Genomic DNA, 20,083 nt, shown 5'->3' with positions numbered 1-20,083 from the left:
GTTGGAGTTAAAAACCCGAAGACCTAGGTAAAACCTAGTTTTTCCCGGTAAGGGGGTCATTCATGTACTTATATTACGTCAGCAACGGGGGGGGGGGAAGGGGGTTTCGGATTTGCTGACTTTTGATGACGGGGGGGGGAAGGGGGGTTTTGAGGGTTGCTTACGGCATCAACCACCACTTTTGATATGATATATTCTAAGCTGCTGACGAAGTTTTGCTGACGGGGGGGGGGGTCAAAAATGGCTGAAAATCTGCTTACGTAATACTTGAAGGGCCCCTAAGACATTGGTATTACCGAGGCGAATCGGTAAAAGCCCGAAGTACGCTTGTTAACGCGTTTTCGTTCTAGACTTTTACCAAGTCAGATCTCGTTTTTTTAATGAATCAATTAACAACCATGAATATACTTGTACCTGTCACTTATTGGGTGCGGTAGACCCGGTCGATAAGGTACTCGCCTAAAATACCGAAGTGTGTTTATGGGTACCACGAGTTCGATACCCGGTTGGTTCTTGTCAGAAACTTTCCTGACACAGGCGTACAACAGAACCGCCGACATATAACGACAGAAAGCGATTGCTACCAGTCTCACATCCAGGGGTTAGCGCACTCGTGTGCAGAAAATTAAAATGGCGAGACAAAAGTTGTCAATGATCGCTTATTATTTAATTAATAATCATAATTATTCGATGATTTAAATTAATTAAGAATTCGATGAATTCAATTAATTAAGTGTTATATAATTTCAATTACAACTAATTTTGATTAATTGCTTATTAAATTATTATAATTGTTAATTAATAAGAGTCAAGAACTCGTGATGGTCACATATTGATTGATTAATTAAAAACGAGCTTTTATACTGTCCGGAGTCAATTTTATAGTAATTTAAAGAAAAAACTTCGAATAGTATGAACTTTGAATCAATAAATAAATTAATTAATGACGATCATTAATTACTTGATTAGTGTCAGGAAGTAATAAGTATATTATGGTAAATGAATTCATTATGGTTAATTAGTTCATAATTATTTAGCAATGAAATAACGGCAAGAACTAATGACTTCATGATGTTCTATCGATTCATTAAAACCAGCCATTGACTTGGTAAAAGTCCGAAATGAAAACGCGGTAACTATCACATATTTATAGTATGGTATCTACCCACGTGACGTTTGTTTGTGGAATTTCTCGGGTTTTTTGGATATATATATATATCGCCAGTTAAAACTTTAAAAGAAATTTAAAAAAAAAGCTGGTTTTATGTTTCATACGGAAACTTGTCCGCCAACTAGCCCTCTCAAAACACCACATTCAAACCCACAACGCACCACATTTCGAGAGGTTAGAGTGGACTCAATACCACGTATCTAAAGAAGAGAAATGGATACAAATGAGGAAAAGATTGTCCCAATGCATATACAAGGCATTGTCATCAATTAAAGGAAAAAGCTACGCTCTTACTTCAGCAGACATCGGGGGTAGAATTTCTGTGACCGTATGGGCGGCCTTAATATTCACTGGACACGCATCTCGAACAAAAGTATATAGAGACACTAGAAAATCGCTTCATTCTTTTTGGTTAAATTTTAAGGGGTACAGAAGTAGTGTTTTCAATATGATGATGCTCCCATGCATATGTCCAACATTGCGAAAATCTATTTATGTTTATCAAGTTAATTCGACGTAGTAGCCCATGTCGATAAGATCAAGTACCAAAGGATGTGTGTAGAGGTGTCGCGAGTTCGATTTTCTCGGTTCGTCCTTTTCAGAAACTTCTCTAACGCAGGGGTACAACAGAAACGACGACATGACCACGGGGAAAGATTGCTACAGCAATAGAGTCCCACACCGAGGGGTGAGTATGAAGAAAAAAGCTGCCATTTTTTTTTTTTCGGAATCGTCAATAAATTGTAGGTCGCAGCACGGTCAGTAAAAGACCGTGTTGCGACCATAATGATCAAATGAGCGAAAACTTATGTCAAAATGGGAAAATATGTCTCTACTGGACTGGCCACCGATGAGTCCTGATCTTAGCCAGATAGAAAGTATGTGGAGCAAAATAACTCGTAAATTGCCATGGGCAATAGTTCAGCTCAGCGATAAATGCCAGTAATATGCCATAGAAACTGGATAGCATAATTTAGACCCATAACTCCTAAAGAACATTGGAAGAACTAGACCTTGTTCAGTTCTTTCAACGAAATGAAGATCGCTTGTTTGATGTCGTTCAAAATAATGGCAAAAATATCAGTTGTTAATTAACACGTGTTTGCCAAAAATTGTAATGTATTTGATTATTCCATAAATTTTGGGGACTTCTTTTGTTTGTGTTTGTTTTTTATTTGGTTATAAAAATGGTTTTGTCTTTCATATGTTGTTGTTGAGTGTCAATCGCATGTGCACGAAGGTTTTTAACAGCTGGCTGATACGAAGATATATTTAGGAATGAGGGAAAACTCAGCTGCCCTTGCGGGGAATCGAAACCACGTCCCCGCAAGAGTGCAGTTGAATTTTCAATCTTTCCTAAATATATTTTTACATCAGAGCTATCTGTTAAAACCTTAGTATGGATAGAGGCAGGGCCGCAACAGGGGGGGGGGGAAACAGGCGGGTCTGATAGCCCGGACGCCAGAGCAGAGAGGGCGCAAATTTTACCCGTTGACCTGTCTTTCAACATTACTAAGGACGCTAAAATGCGTGCTTGCCCCGATTGACCCTGGATAGAGGAGAGTGACGTAATCCTCGGATAAGTCGCCATCCGGTGGCAGTGTCAGCAATCGTGAGCTTTGGCCTGAATTAGTTCCGACCTTCCGTGTACGGTACCGTTCAGTCAACACCATCTACACCAGGCCTCCGCATGAAGCTTGTGACGTCACTGTAGAAGGTCATCTCACCTATAGCCATTGGATGTACTACAAAAAAAAGGGAGGGGTAAAGATGGCGTATGCGTCGGCCCGCTATATCAAATGACCATAGGTGAGATGACCTTCTTCAGTGACGTCACGCGTAGGCCTTCTGCTATAGATAGTGTTGGTTCAGAGCACCCCGAGCTGCAGGGAAAGATAGAGATATTCACTGCCTTTGTAGTCTAGCGCGCGCACCCGGCAAGTGAGAGGACTTGGGTTCGATTCCCCCTCAATGGTTGAATTTTCTCTTTTTCCTAAGTGTATCTTCGCATCAGCCAGCTGTTACAACCCTTCGTATGGATAGCGGAGAGTGGCATCATCCTCGGACAATCGCATCTGGTCTGTAATAAAATATTTTTGCACCCATTCATTAATGCATTTTATATTCATTAGTCTGCAGAAACCATTTTTTTTTCCCGAGCTTCAATAAACTTTTGGGGCAAAGTGTATTCCCAACCTTTCGAGGTGGAATTCGGGTAATAAATTTGAATAATTTCCCAAAATAATCCCCGTCATAAGCGTCACTCCTCCACAACACTCCATTACAACAACACTTCTCTTCAAACTGCCCGACTTATAAGCCAGTCTACGCGAGTTTCCAGGAAATGTTCTCAGTTCTTGTGAATCCAGGCGTAAATAATCGTTGAGCGTTACGGAATTATTTCTGAGAACGAAATAATGCTTTAATTATGGCATGATAATCAAGATAGAACATGTTGTTCAATCAATCAAGACAGCAATTTTCGCTAAGTGGGTTTTGGAGATGCTAGAAGTGGAAGCCGAAGATTTGCCAGAGATTTAGAAATCTACATGGGGAATATTTACCAAACTTGAGTGCAATTTTTTCCCCACAACAGACTTTAATATACTCTATTTGAGCCGGAATTGCCGCGGCTACTTGGCAACCCTATATATCGCCATATAGCACTTTCCAACCAGTGGATTTGGGTGGGAAATGAATGCTCCATTCATCGGTGGTCGCCCCAGGATCGGTAGGTACCATGTTTTCCGTAAATATATTGTCACGATTGACTAATATTTGAATGTGGAAAATGACCCTGATTATCCCTAGCCTCGATTAACCGAGTTGCGGGACATCCAATGTAAATTCCATCAATTTATTTTAAAATTAAGGTAATTAAAACGAGCTGCTAAATGTCAAGCGTCGCGACAAACTCGTTCACGGAAAGCCGCAGCGTGCAAGAAAGCTCCACGTGTGTGAAGGGTTAGAACAATTTTTCCCAAAATGGGCGATATCGCCCTTTGTTAGAGACGATGGAATAGATCAGGGAGTCACAATAGATGCTACTTATATATATATTATTACCGCGTCCAGTCCGCTTCGAAGGTCCTGTTCGGGCGTTGTCACATTTCTCACACCACTTCTCCACATCGGTCCTGAATTTGTCCCAATAGAATCGCTCATGAATCCTCCAAAGAGTTCTAGTGATGCCAAAATGTCCATCAGTCGCGCTTCTGTGCATCTCTTTCAAAACTTCTACACGGCCTCCGGATATGATGAGTTGCCATCTGAAAGTCTTTCCAACCTCTGACTGGAAACGGTGATAGAGAATGTCGTTCCTCATCTCCAAGGAGTCCCAGAGGGCCTAATATATCTTCGTGGTCGAACTGGAAGAAACGTCGTGTTGCCCCACTGGTCTGTTCCCAGTGGATTTATTCCAGTGTACGATCACTCGTACGTCGGGATCTTCCAGTTTCGCCTTTCGGGTGTTCTCGTCTCTCCAAAGATCATCACTCAAGTCCTGAGATGTTAGCTGTCTCATTGCAGAGTCTGCAGGCCCGTGATTCCCTTCTTTGCCTTGAGACAACGAAGGTAGTTCTGTGGGCATGTTCTCCTTGACAAGGCGCTGGCATCTCTCCGCGATGCTGGATCCTTCTCTTACGGATCCCTGACCTTCTCAAGAAAACGGTTCCGGTACCACCATCGTCCACGCCCGCATCAGGGATTCTTGCTTCTGGAACGGCCATCACTTTCCATGGAAGTACTTCGTCGTGACAACCTCCGAGTAGGACGACGTGTTGTTCTTTCACTGTGCTCAACTGGCCACACCGAATGTCAGAAGAGAGTTCGCCACAACGGTCCATGCTTCTTTCTCACCGGGGCTCTGGGCTATTTCGGCGGGGATGGAATCCCCACCTTGCGGCCACGCAACCCGTCACTTCGATCCGTACCCTAGCCGAGCGCCGCGGGACCAGGATGCCTGTGTAGCGGGCGAACCCTAGAATCGACCCCGCTGCAAGAGGGGAGCCGTATGCACTCCTGCGTCCCATACGATTGCCGGGGGTGCCGATACCCGATCTTGGCCGAACAACGAACCTTCGCACATGTAACCACAGCTACCAGTTCCAATTGATCAGCGCCAACCGTGTCCCCACCTCGTCTAACCTCTGTCACCAGATTTGTCCCGTCGCGCGGATCTCTCCGGGTTCTTCGCCGAGAACTTGAGGATGAGGACACTCACAGGAACGGAGATTCAAGAACAAAAGAACTGCTTCATTTACATAAACTAAAAGTACAAAAGTACTGCTAAAACTAGAGTAGCCTCCCAAACGTTTTCTCTCTTCGAATTCCTTTAAAATATATATATATATATATAAAGACACAGAGTGCATAGCAAACAATGGGTGTCGGAGAGACAGAGCAACAACTTTCTAATTGGGTTTTAGGGCACACGGGCAGTAAAAAAAGTTAATTTTTTTTTATTTTGATAACTATACAGCCCCTTGAAGCATGAATGCATATCTGAGTACTACACGTTTTTTAGAAACTTTTCCTAATTTGAGGTATACCTCTAGGATCAACGGCATACCCCGTTTGCTATGCGCCCTGCATAGCAAATATACATACATGTTACTGCCAAAGCACGAAATTGGCCACTTCACGACGGGGCCCAGCCGCTTCGTGACTTGGTCGATTTCGTTGAATATTGACCCGGCAAATGTCCGAATTTCAGACATTATCCCGCCAGAAGTCCGGACTTGGCCGATGATCCCTGGCCAAAGTCCGATAACAAAAGACATGATTCGGAATCCATCGTCAAGTCGGCGTAGTTTTTCGTTATATTTATGTCCATGTCAGTTATGGCAACCCATCAAACCGGAGTCACGATTCAGCAATCATTTTTTTCCAAAATTTGGCATAAAAAAATTTATATATTTACAATAATTTTTATAGTTTTTCTCTCAAATTTCACTTGTTTTTCCTCTCGTCACATGGAGCTAATCCGATACAGCTTCAATATGTAGCAATGTATCACACTTTGACGATTAAAAAAAATCGATTTGGCTCCTAATGGCAATCTTACATTAGCATATCGGACTTTGGCCAGAGTTATCCGGCCACTTAGTAGCCGGCCAAATTCCGAATCATTTCTGCAATTCGGACATTGGCCAAAACTCTTAGCCAATTCACGAATCTAAGCCCCATTGCGAATTGCCGTACTTCGGGCTTTGGCACTAACATATACGCAGATATAACTTGGTATCTCATGGGTAAGCTTAACCAGATGGCGGTAGGAGTTCACTTTTTCCGTGTGAAGAAGTTCGATGAGAAAAATAAGTATAGTAGACACTATCGAGATATATATAATCCGCGCGTGCGCTAATCCGGCACGTTCAATAATCCGGTGTTTTTAGATGGATTTTTCTCGAGCCCATAAGAGAGAGGCAAACATGTCACTGAATGTCTTTCCGCAGAAGTGCAGCCGATTTTTTTTTCTCCACTCGAATTTTGTTTCGACCTTTTTCTAATACGTCGGCCATTTTGTTGCTTTTTTGTACCACTTATAACCCCAGGGCCATCATTTCAACTTTTTCCGGGGGGGGGGGGCAAAGCACATGTACTCAATGTATGTATGTATATATATATTTGTATATATATATATACCCTTTTTAGTGCATTTTCAAAAGCCGGGGGGGGGGGGGGCTCCCCTAAATGACGGGCCTGCTTATAACAGCTAGGGTGTCCACTGATATTTTCGAGCATCTATAAAACAGTATAATAGCAGCTGTGTATCCCAATGAATGTGATTACTCCATTGAACTTTAATTTCTTCTTAGGGGTCATTCAAGTATTGCGTCAGCATCGAGGGCGGGGGGTTCTGATTTGCTGATATGTGATGACGGGGGTGCTGAAGGTTGCTTACGTCATCAACCACCTTTTTTTGAAGATATGAAATATTCTAAGCTGCTGACGTCTGCTGACACTGAGTGGGGGGGGGGGCTGAAATTTGCTGACGTAATACTTGAATGGCTCCTTACCTTTGTTACTGAAAAAGCACGAAGTTGACCACTTCGCAATTTGGCCAGACCAAATCTTTGGAATCCTGGCTTTCGCCGTCCTCTACACATTGATCCTTATATTGATCCGTATGACTAGGGGTCATTGCCAGTTGGCGCATTTTTTTGTGTGATAATTATGGCTATTTATAATGAGCCATAGCTAATTATAATTATTATAGTTTGGTATGGCAACCCTAACGATCGGAAGATCGTTTTGAACGATCAAAATCTTAATGATATCTTAGTGATACATATGCAGAGATGTATAGGGGATCTGCATATAGGGGCCGGCCAAAGTGTGGCGAAAGCCGGAATTTCGGACGTTGGCCGTGTCAACCGGGAAGTGACCAACTTCGGTCTTTGGCAGTAGCATCTTCGCTCTGTACAGTTAACCTCAGTGTTTTAGAACTCGTTCACGGCTCTATCTTTTCTGTGATTGCCTAAGTGAATTTCTGAAAACGGCAAGAGATGCGGAGGTACAAGTTGCAAACGGAAACATGATGTTTTATGTATACGAGAGAAAGTTTAACTTTTGAAAAATGTAGAACACAGAACACACCAGTACGGATATTGTGCGAACATGGAATCAGAAAAATCTACCGTTTACTATCTTCAGGAAAAAAAAGGTCATTTTTTTCCCTTTTTTCGGATTCGAGCAATGACTAAAAAATGCAAATTAGATATTAGGCTTATAATAAGTTGTAATTATGGACACATATAGGGTGTTCTGTAAGTCCTAAATCAACCTTTATCTCATCAACCGTTCGTCGTAGTGGCATGGTTTCGATTTGAAAAAAACAGTGCTCAAACTGTGTTCAGAAATCACCAGGTACGAGTTTTGAGAGTGGAAACTGAAGTGTGTAACAATATAAAAATTCCCCCGTCCTCTAATTTCCGATTAGAAAGTTGCCACCCTGCCTCTCCCGAAGAAAACAAAAAAATTCCATGTTCCCAAATGCTTCTTTCCTTGATTTATACTATTCTTTGCCCGACATTTTTCGATTTTGGAATTCAAATACCTCAGCCTACTCAAAAACGTTAAATTTTTTTCAAATGGCCACAGAGAAGAGACAGAGGGACAGTATAACGATCTAGATTTTTTTTATTTTGTGACACTATTTTCAATCTCGAAACTGGTACAGAGTGATATCTGAACACATTTTGGGCATTCTTTAAAATAAAACCATACCTCTAACGACGAACGATTGATCAGATGAAAACCGAATTAGGGCTCACTTCCCCAGCTACAAACAATGGCGGATTTGTGGTTTCGTCGATTCTGGGCTACATAAATTAGCCGCCCTTCTCCTATTTTAGTTTAATTTTCTTGTCCCTCTTCCTGGGCTATAGCCCGCAAAGTCTCCCACCTTGCCCGGAGACGCCTCATCGTGAATTCGACTCTGCTTTCAACTCCATTCTTTTAATCGCTCTTCAATCTTTTGACCACACACATGATATTACTATTTTGGTCACACATTCTTTTGCACTATTTTGGTCACTCACATTCTTTTGCATTGTTTTACTCACTCACATGCTTGCACATTCTCTAGGTCACTTTTTTTGGTTGATTACCGTTCTGATCCCTCACGAAGCCTTTCTTTTAGTCACTCACATGCTGGCAAACTTTCTAGGTCACTCGCTTGGCAACTCACTAACCTAATCGCTTGCTATCTAAGCAGTGGCGGATTTATGATTGCACCTCCTGAGGGCTACACAAATTTTTCAGCCTTTTCCAATTCTGATAGTTTTCTTGACTACCCATTCCTGGAATTCCCCGTCCCTTCTAACTTTTCGAAATGGGGATCAAGCCCCGCTATGCCCTCTATAAATATAAATCTGACTGAAAACCAGTGGGGCCAGATCAATACTAAAACATGTATTTAAAGGATTTTGCAATAAAAATATAGTGTTATAATCAATCGCTGGGGGGCTTCTTCAAAGCCTCGATTTTGAACAGAGAGCTTCACTGATAGATACTCAAGAATAAATTTTATTCATAGAAATAGTCATTCAAATTCGAATTGAATAGGTATTGAAAATAATCGGTTGCTTTTACAAACAATTTATATTTTTAAATTTTCTTGAGTTTGAGCATAAAACTTACGTTCGCAATCATTTGAAGACATTTTCTAGCTTAAAAGTTTAATATAGCAGCTGTATGATCGTGAATTCTCGAAGGAAATTTCGAGAATTGGTATTTTATGTTAGTTTGTCTTCGAGGGATTTTCTGTAAGGTTTCAAGAGATGGCGCGATGAATTCTAAGCAATTTTGTTGGGCTCTTTGCGAAATTCTTTTCAATTTTGCGCCAAAGTAAAACCCTGAGCAAATGTAAATATTTCAGAAATTTCTTGAATAAACATTTGATGTACCAGCAACAATTTTGCAGTGTTATAACGAGTGCACTCAAATACGTTCGATAAACACAGAAACGAAATGCAGTGTAAGAGAGAGATACATTAAATTCTTATCAAAAAACATGTTTTCGGGCAAAGAGAGTTTTGTTGTGACTTTTCATATGGTACACACAGTGTCCAAAAATTGATAGGTCCCAAGACTAAAATGAATGAAAAAAGAACGGGAAACGATAGGAATGCAATATTTGCTGCAATTGCGCTTGGGAAAGATGTAAATTTTCAGTCAGCTTAAATTTCAAAGTTAGTTAAAAATTAAACAGATTGCGCTAGAATTGGTACGGATGGTGCTACAATCTGAAGAAAAAACTATTTCGATAATATATTTTCAAAGCTTTTCAATATTTCCAGCAGCAACAATAGTGTAGTTTCAGAATGAAATTCGCAGTAGCAAAAGTACGGTCAGCTTTTCAATGTTTGTAGCAGCAAGTGTGGTCTCAAAAAAAAAAAATTCACGGCCGGCAGCAAAAGTGCATCCTTCTTTTCAAATAATGGCTAAGATGTCTGCAGAACAGATCCATAATAACCGGTTAATACACTTAACACCCGAAGTAACATATACATAATAATTCTGTGTTCAGGACATGATTTCCTCAAAAAATGCCTTTTTGATCTAAAAGTAAGTCTTGCTAATTGTAACTAATTAGAAGTGAGATAAAAAGGCAGAAATACGTGCTTATGGCTAAACAACATTCTGATGTATGATATTTGTATTTATGAGTATGCTTTATTTTTGGTTTTTAAATGGCAATGAAAATTTTTATATCTCAAAAATTAGGTTTTGGAGTTATGTTCTGACCAAACACCACAGAATTATGACTGATTTAAATGAAAAGTCCGTAGATAAAAACTATGAATTGGCTCTGTTTTTTACTCGGTGGATGTTCTACTCAAATGATGATTCACAGACCCTCTGACGGCTAAAACAGGAATTATAACCGATATAGATACGATGAAATACATATTCAAAATTGAAAGCAAATTATGATCAACCCACTATATTCTATATCTAAGCTGATATTTCCACAGATATCTAGACATCAGTGGCGGTAACCTGAAGCCTGGGAAACGTGTTACGTATAGAATAAGCGTGAGAATTCTGAGAACTGTGTGTGTGGGGGGTAAATATTTTAAAATTCGGGAGATATACACTTTAGTATTATTTTCCAAGGCAATATATGCTAGACAGTCTTGCGGACCGAAGCAGTTAACTCTAAAATTTTCAAAAAATACGCATACAATTATTGCAATTGAATAAAAATTTATTTGAAAAGAAGTTATTTTTTATATCAGATTGTATACAGAAATCCTTGCACTTTGAAAAATGTACTAAAATTAAAGCAAATTATTGTAATTTGGATGTAATGTATTGTTTTTGGAGTACATTTCTTAAACAAAAATTTTAATCAGCTTGAAAATATTGATGAAAATTTTGCTAATAGATGGCAGACCCCTAAAATATCACATGCGTTCGTCAAAATGAAATTTCCTATTGAATAGATTCCCATCCAAAATACCTTCCATTTTTCGTTCCACAATTGTCTTTACACACTCGTATGTTGAGTATTTTTTCCGAATTTGATCTGCAGTGGTGGAAGCAGGGTTGGATTTATAGAATCCTGTGAACTACGCGGCCGCAGAAGGCGCCAACTGAAGGAGGTCGATTATTTAAAGTACCAGTTGACGAAGGGGTGAGTTTTCATCAAAAAAATATTTTTCCTTTCACTTGAAAAAATGTACAGAACCGGCCTTGGGTGGAAGTCACATTTAACACGTGATATTCGAAACTTTTTTGTCCATATTGTACTGTTGAAATGAGAAAGATCAATAATTTGTCGCATATTATGAGCATTCACTCGTGAACAATTCGCATTTTGGATGAGAGATTTTTAAATGAGAGCTGTGTTATTGCCGCTGTGGTGGTCGAGTGGTTATAGTGACGGACTCGCGATGCGAGGATCCGGGTTCGAACCCCACAGTGGTGGTCGGCTGAAGTTGGTTTTCTGTGGTTCCCAACTTCAAGGCGCAAATCCGAGCCGATCTCCCCGTTAAAAAGTCTCGCCACAGAGAGCAACAGTCCTACAACGATAAATCATTCAATCATAACACTTCACTCATAGTTAGAAAAACTGGTTGAAGATGGCAGCACTACACATAACAAGCATTACAAACAAAAAAAAACTTCACGTCAGGTTTCACTTCACGTACATGCACTACACGTCATCAGCCACCACTTTTTAAAGATATGAAATATTCTAAGCTGCTGACGAAATTTTGCTGACCGGGAGGGGGTCAAGAATGGCTGAAAATCTGCTTACGTAATACTTGAATGGCCCCTAAAGAATCAAACGTCATTTCTCGCGCGTTCTTTTTCCTTCAAGAACATTGAAAATTCATACTTCTAGCATAAAGGGGACGATATTCAAAATTTCAATACGTCTAATGTTATTTTCCAAGGCAATATGCAAAACAGTCTTACGGACCGAAGCATTTAACGTTATAGACACCACCTCTACATAAATTGTTTGAAAATTGAATTTTATTCATAAATAGTTATAGCTTTTATATATTAAATGGTAAACAAAGATCACTGCACTCTACAAAGTTCATTAAAATAAAGCAAACTTTTGTAATACGAGCTTACATCGGGATATATTTCTTAATTAATGTGTTCTTATTAAGCAACAAATCATTGTTTAAAATTTGGTCAATAGATGACAGTTATCCTGAAATAGCATATACCAGTGTTTCCCAAACTTGCTCCCAATAAAATCCAAAATGTATATTTCTTCAAATTTGCATATCATAAAAATTTAAAAATTAAAACAGTTTTCACAGCAAAAATGTGCCATTCATGCAATGGCGGTGAGTGGAAATGATTCCGCGGACCTCTTACAGAGTACTCATGGACCCACGGGCAACCACAGGTTGGGAAACACTATTATATACGTATGCCAAAACAATTGCTTATTAAACAGCTGTCCATCCATAAAACAATTTCTCGTTCCAATTATTTTTACGCCCTGATGAGTTGAGTATTTGTTCAGAATGCGATCTGCAATGGTGGAAGTCATGTTAATTAAACACGTGATGTTGGGGAAATTTTCTAACTTTTTTTTTGTGTCCTCATATTTCAGAGTTGACAAATGAGCACGATTAATAATTTATTGATCTCACGCTATTGAAAGTTTATTAATTAATCAGTTTCACTAGAACGACTTATGAACATTCATTCATGAACAATTCAAATTTAGGATAATGATAGCTGTTACAAATCGTAGAAACCATTAGACGTTTATACTGAGCACGAGCTCAAACGAACCTCACATTGTCCTTCATGTTGGTGTAACGCAATATGGTGCATTAAGCATAAAACACAAAAGAAAATAATGATAAAGATGTGCAGGTCCATGTGCGCGCATATCAAGACCATTGCAAGGAATTACTTCGAGTATAACAGGCCATATTGTCTCACGAATACCAGAAAGAAATCTCGAATTATCACGCTCATGAATTCCTCATACACCTGAAGCCTGAAAACTTACTCCGTGCAGAATTTGGTCAATAGATGGCATTTCTTCTGGAAATGCATGCGTATGTAAGAACATAATTGCCATTAAACAGCTGTCCAGCCAGAAGAAATCTTCAATTTTCTATTCAAATTCCCTTTATACACTGAAGTGTTAAGTATTTGTTCAGAATGTGATTCAGACAGTGGTGGAAGTCACAGTAAACTCGTGGTAATGAAGTAACATCTTCTATTACCCTGTGCTACGTCATTCAAACCTTTCACGGGATAGCAGAAATCACTAAAACTCTCTGTATATAAACAGGGTGCATGCGTAACCGTGCGTACGACATTTTGCGGGCGAACCGTTGATCCTAGAAGCATACTTCCAATTAGAAAAAGTATCCAAATCACGTGTAGTACTCAGATATGCCATTCGTTTTACAAGGGATTTTGTAAAGTTATTAAAAAATAAAAATGTGTTAACTTTTTATACGGACACCCGGTGCTCAAGAACCCAATTAGAAAGCTTTTTCACAGTCTCTCCTGATGCCAACAAAATAATCCTACGTTTCCATGTGCAATATTAACTACGATATTCGAATTCGGAAAACGGAGGAAAGTTGAAAAAAAAAACATTATACATGCGGGTAAACCATTTTCCTCACTTTTAATGTCTTTTCCCAACTTTCCAACTTTTTCGAATTCGAATATCTTAGTTAATATTGCACTTAGAAAAGTGGATTTTTTTTCGGCATCAGGAGAGACAGTGAAAAAGATTTCTAATTTGGTTTTTGTGCACGCTATGAAAAGCTAATATTTTTATTTTAATAACTATATAGAACCCCTTGCAACATGAATGACATATCTGAGTACTACACGTGATTTGGGTACTTTTTCTAATTGGAAGTATACGTCTAGGGCTCTAGGATCATCGATTCGCCATTAAAATGCAACATACTCTGTTACCTACAGTATGCAACCTGTATAAAATGACATATCTTTTTGTGACGTGTGTGAATACGTTTTTTAAATCATCTATAGATACATCATCGATTTTTTTATTTTTTTTGGGGGGGCTTCTTCCGATTTTCAATAGGTGCAGCAAAAGGGGGGGGGTGAGGGGGAGTTATATTCGCTCGAATGTAAGCGATACGTTTGTTGGTTGGATTTTCGAAGTTTTTTAAAGATCTTTTATCAAACTTTTATAGTGTAATCCCGGCCTTAGGGAAAAAAATCAACTACACGATATATTTGCGCTTGGTCAGTGCTGAAATAAAAGAAGAGTCTCACTCTCAAGAAAGTGAGATATCAATGCCGATGAAAGATAGGGTTAAGCTGTATTCCTTTCGGAAGAGTACATAAGCCTCTGCCCAATTACACTCAAAAGTCTCCAGCGCAAAAGGCTAATACAGTAGAACCTCATTATAACGGACTAATATGCGCTAAATTCAAATGCAAAGGCCACAACAGGAAAACTTGGCTGCAAAAAATATGTCCATAAAAAATACTACTCTTTTACCCTTTTTGATGTGTAAGTTGTGTCGGAATGGTTGCGGAAGTTGTATTGGTGCCTAACAATCTTTACATGCATACATAGTGTTGTTTGCTGTTCTGGAGTTGCCATCTTGCGGAAAATGTTTTGATTTGACAGGTGGCCTAAGCGGAGTTCCCCAGGGAAGTGCCCTTTGACCGATACTCTTTTTAAATTATATCGTTAAACTCCGAATTATTGATATAAATTTTATCGCAAACCCTTTATATTCAATCTCATGAATCTGAAAAATTCCAGTTGTTTCTGGTTCACTCTGTGTTCGTGTATTGTAGATCCAAGCTGAAATCTCCATAAATATCAAGACATCACCGAGAGAAAATGCGCATGCAACTAACAAGTTACTACGCAAAACTGTCGGAATATCATTTCAAAGAGCTTCATTTAATACAAGCTTCGGAGAAATCCAAAACTCGCGCTCAGTACTGAAAGAATTCTTTCTCTGCTGAGGGAAAATTCCAAAATTAAGCTCACTTGATAGCGTAACGAGCTACTTTGTTTCAAACCTCCGAGAAAATCCGGATACTCTCGGATACTTCTTCGTTAAACTGCTTCGATCATTTCTCCTTGTTACGGGCTAATTCGGCTCCAATTTTTGTCTCGGTATAGGGAGGATGCTGTTTGGTTTACGAAGAATGATTTAAATAGTGTAACGGGAAAGCAAACCTTATGTATAACTTAGTGGCTTCAAGTTATATACGTAAAGGGCACGCCATACTATCTATAAACCTTCCAAGAGTCAATACGTCGAAAGTAAAAATATACAAGACAATATCCCTTGACTTCTGTATAATATCCTCGTGCGCAAGGAATAAATCCCTTCGGAAACTGTTACCAGGGAGGGAAGCAAATCCTAGAGCAGATCTCGTTGTAATGTTCGCCGAAACTCCCCTGGAAAAGTCTGTAGCAAGAACAGATAAATATAAGAAACCAAAATAAGGCTTAGGATAGCATGAAGATAAGAAAAAAAAATATATATATATAGGAGTAGTCTTTGGGAGTCTCCATCGGACCACGAAATTGCTTGATCAAATATATTCGTGTCTTCATACCGAGGAGTGATGGGAAAAAAAAGGAAAGAAGAAAAATCTGTCTGGTTGGAGGAAAGCTAGACTTTTATTGGGATGTCGACACCCAATATATAAACATACATACGTGTGTGTTTATCTGATCATGACAGTTTTGCGCAATGGATGGTCATCACACTTATTATTACTCAGTTTCTCTGGAAAGCCAATCACCCAACTGAAGAGATAGAAACAAAAATATACGTGTTTCTCATCTTGTTTTGTGACTCATATAAACGCTTTTCAATAACTTGGTGCATACTATATTGTCCTAAACACGTCTGTCAAGTTTTTTTGCTATTCAAAAGACAACATAAATGTCTAATATAAGGGAGTTTTTCAATACAATATTTTTCCATCACGAGAAGTCACTCTGCTACGCCTACATCACGTGATGTCTAACATTTTAGCCACTTTTCTTTTTCGTTCGGCTCCTTTTTTTGGCACCTTCAATACAACGTCGAGGAGTTTGGCGCGTAGAAAACATTGACTTGGCGTTGATGCCAATTAGCTGATATACAACCCTCATGTCTGTTAGGTTTGTTGCTGGAGAAAGAAACCGTAAATGCCTATATATCAGGAAGTTTTTGAGTACAATCCTTCTATCACGAGGACTCACTCGGTGCCGCCAACGTCACGGGGTGTCATTTCAATAACTCCTCCTTTCGTGATTTGGTGCTATAATGGCGGGAGTCTAGCCCCTTTTTTGTATATTCTACGGCAGCTTGGAAGAGTTTGGCGTGAGGAAAACAGTGACTTGGCTGCGATGCCGATTAATTTATTGATAACCCTCCTTTCGAAAACGTGTTCACGTGACTTCTCGTGAAAGAATACTAAACTCACACTTTTCAACAACTTGGTATATATTTTATTGCTCCATATATGTCTGCCAAATTTGTTGCTGCTTCTTCTACTTGAAACCGAGCATAACACCGGTCTATCGCTATTGGGAAATTCATTACTGTTTACTACCTTTCACGGGTAAGAATGTTGTGCTGGAATGGTTGTGGGAGTGTGTGTATGTGTGTGATGTATCGAACAATATTTATGTTTTTCTGATATTCTTTCACCGGATTCAAGTCCGTGGACCTTCACGGTTAACTTCCATAGTGGAAGACGAACATCTTACCACTAAGCCACTCGGTGGTAAGATGTGTTTGTGATACTAGTGCTGCCTCTATATTTTCGATTATGAATGAAGTGTAGTACTTATAAATTTTTAACGTTGTACTCTGTTTCTCTCTGTGGCGAAGCTTTAACGTGTAGGGGATCGACACGCATTCAAGGAAACCATCTTCAACTGACCACCGCTGTAACGCTGATGGGGCGAGGGGGGGGGTGCGAAACCGGATCCCCGCAACGCGATTCCGTTTCTATGACCACACGACCACACCGTTCTCGCGTTCTTTTTCCTTCAAGAATATTGAAAATTCATACTTCTAGCATAAAGGGAACAATATTTAAAAATTCAATATGTCTAATGTTATTTTCGAAGGCAATATGCAAAACAGTCTTACGGACCGAAGCATTTAACGTTATAGACACCACCTCTACATAAATTGTTTGAAAATTGAATTTTATTCATAAATAGTTATAGTTTTTATACATTAAACGGTAAACAAAGATCACTGCACTCTAGAAAGTTCATTAAAATAAAGCAAACTTTTGTAATATGAGCTTACATCGGGATATATTTCTTAATTAATGTGTTCTTATTCAGCAACAAAATATTGTTTAAAATTTGGTCAATAGATGACAGTTATCCTGAAATAGCATATACCAGTGTTTCCCAAACTTGTTCCCAATAAAATCCAAAATGTATATTTCTTCAAATTTGCATATCATAAAAATTGAAAAATTAAAACAGTTTCCACAGCAAAAATATGTCATTCATGCAATGGCGGTGAATGGAAATGATTCCGCGGACCTCTTACTTACAGAGTACTCACGGACCCATGAGCAACCACAGGTTGGGACCACCCCGCTGTCGTTTGTTGCTTGCGGAAGAAGTCACGAATGTCTATCGTGCGGTTTTCCAATACAACATATCCATCACGAGAAGCCACTTGGCTCCGCCTACGCCACGTGATATCGAACACTTTAGCCAGGGGCGTACGCAGATTGACCTTTGGAGGGGGTGCACCGAATTTCTTTCAGAGAATTCTCGGTTATCAAACTTTTCAAAAAACATTTTTAATTTACAGAAATTGATTAAGATAGCATACAAATGCATTTTTTTCGATGTTCTAATCATTTTAAACACGAAGATATTCAAAAATACTGTAATTTTAATTTTTGATCATCTTGAGGGGTAGACACTTTCGCCTGTGCCCCTCCTTGCGTACACCTCTAACTTTAGCCAGCCCTATTTTCAGTTTTGCGCTATAAACAAGTTAGCTCAACCCCTGTTCGGTGTCTTCAATACTACGTCGGCAGAAGTAGAAAAACAGTGTCTTGACAGCAATGCCGATCAGCTTATCGACAGCCCTGTTTCTGGAAGGTGGTGGTCACGTGGCTTCTCGTGAAAGAACCTCTCTTGCCGGTTGAACACCAAAGAAACTTTCAACATCATTTAATTTCAAAAATGATTAAATAATTTCTTATACTTTTCAACAGGAAGACGATGAAAAAATCGCAGCATGTGAAGAGAGGACACCACATTCGATAATCTATAAAATGGACAGGAAGGAGGTAAGTTATATTTTATAACAAAGATTGTTTCTGTGGGCTTTAGTATAGATACACTGGCAGTTATCGATTTTTGCATGCATGCGTTATATCGATTTATTTCTTAGGGAAATCCAGCACTCTCTCTAGCACTATTTAAAAACTAAATAGTTTTCCAGAAAGATTTTACAATATTAAAACTGCCAAAATTAAATTTGTAATTATTATTATAGTGAAGCCCCCCCCCCTCTTAACAGACACCCGTCAGATGCGGTCACCCCTCTTCTACTGATGATTTTTTTTCTCCCGTTGGTGTGCGCAAAAGAGAGGTTTTATTTTATACAGTTGGTATAATTACACTATTTCAATTTCAACTACGTGATTGAATCTTCACTGGTATGTCGGGGTGCCGTAAATAAGACTATAACAGCTCACACCCCTCCATCATCTCTTTGTCAATAGAATACAGTAGTGGTTGTGTGGTCATGGTTGGTGTAAGAGAATAGGGATGATGGCAATTTAAGTCATCTCACACCATCTCTAAGATCGCAAAAATTTAGAAAAGAAATATGACTGGAAGTCAGAGGACTGGACGATTGCCCTAAATGCCCGGGACATGTAAAAGTTCTTAACTAGGCTGTTTGCGTACTCCTGAAGAGTAAACACTGTTGAAACCTCACTCGTATATCTTGGTGCCATAGATGAGACCATAACAGCTCATACCTCTCGATCATCGCTCTGCCAATCAGATATTCTATAAATATGGAATTTGATGAATAGTTTCATTTTATCATGTGAAGACTCACTAAGAAGAGTTTTTTTTTAATTCTGCCCCTAAAGGAATCATAAAGGGGCTCAAAGGTTAAATAGAAAAATCGCACGCAAGGCCGAAACTGATATGAAATTTTGTCGATAGTTTCATTTCATCATGTAAAAACTCAGTAAGAAGTTTTCGAAATTCAATCATGAGGGGGGTACAAAGGTTACATAAAGAAATCATGTCGAACCGAAACCGCTGAAGCTATTAAATTTGGTCAGTAGCAAATTTATTTTGTAATGTAGAAATTCACTAAAAAGGGTTCTTTCAAAACTCAACATCTAAGCAATAGCGGTATGGCGGGTCCCTCCGATGTAAGGCAGGTTGAACTGATTCTTTTTGCAATCCTGGAAGAAAAAATAAATGAGAACATGAAACCGCATTCACACACACACACAAACGTTTGGTGAAGTTTCAAATAGACAGAAAAATTAGCACAAATCATCTCAAAAAAGTTATCAACCCCCCCCCCCCTCCATTTGGATCACAAACACCTGTCTGAAAACAAACACTCCCCCGATGGTCTCTGGCGCCCCAGCATCTAAGGGGGCCTGCATCTTAAGTGGACCTGAGTTGTGCTCGATTTGAAAAAAAAGGAAACATACTTGTATAAGTTTGGAAATGAATTTGACTACCGTATAGACATATGCTGTGCATCCCAAAGTGGAGATATTGAGCACCTTTAATTTGGTTTGTAAAAAACTTTACGACTACTCATGTAATATAAAATTAATCTTAAGTGCCTATGTGTTCAATATTATTCGTAATATACGCATTTCAAATCGGGTGATGATTTTTGAAGCATCCTGTATTGTGTTACTCCAATATGAAAAAGGTGAGGCTCTTTT

The 20,083-nt window shown here is 39.2% G+C and overlaps 1 protein-coding gene across 1 annotated transcript in view; it reads left to right on the top strand.

Annotated features, from left to right (window-relative positions):
- Positions 1 to 20,083, top strand: part of LOC149064380 (BAI1-associated protein 3-like) — a 462,395-nt gene that overhangs the window by 153,703 nt on the left and 288,609 nt on the right. Inside the window, exon 3 of the mRNA XM_089254699.1 lies at positions 18,368 to 18,442. Within this exon, the coding sequence (XP_089110825.1) occupies positions 18,368 to 18,442 (75 nt within the window). The remainder of the gene's footprint in view (positions 1 to 18,367; positions 18,443 to 20,083) is intronic.

The sequence above is a fragment of the Pholcus phalangioides genome, unplaced genomic scaffold (genome assembly GCF_987345545.1).
Source record: "Pholcus phalangioides strain wild (caught in Gottingen) unplaced genomic scaffold, Ppha-v1.0 ptg000042l_1, whole genome shotgun sequence".
Lineage (NCBI taxonomy): Eukaryota > Metazoa > Arthropoda > Arachnida > Araneae > Pholcidae > Pholcus > Pholcus phalangioides.
Note: the sequence above shows the minus strand (reverse complement) of the source record. Positions and strands in the feature narration are given on the sequence as shown.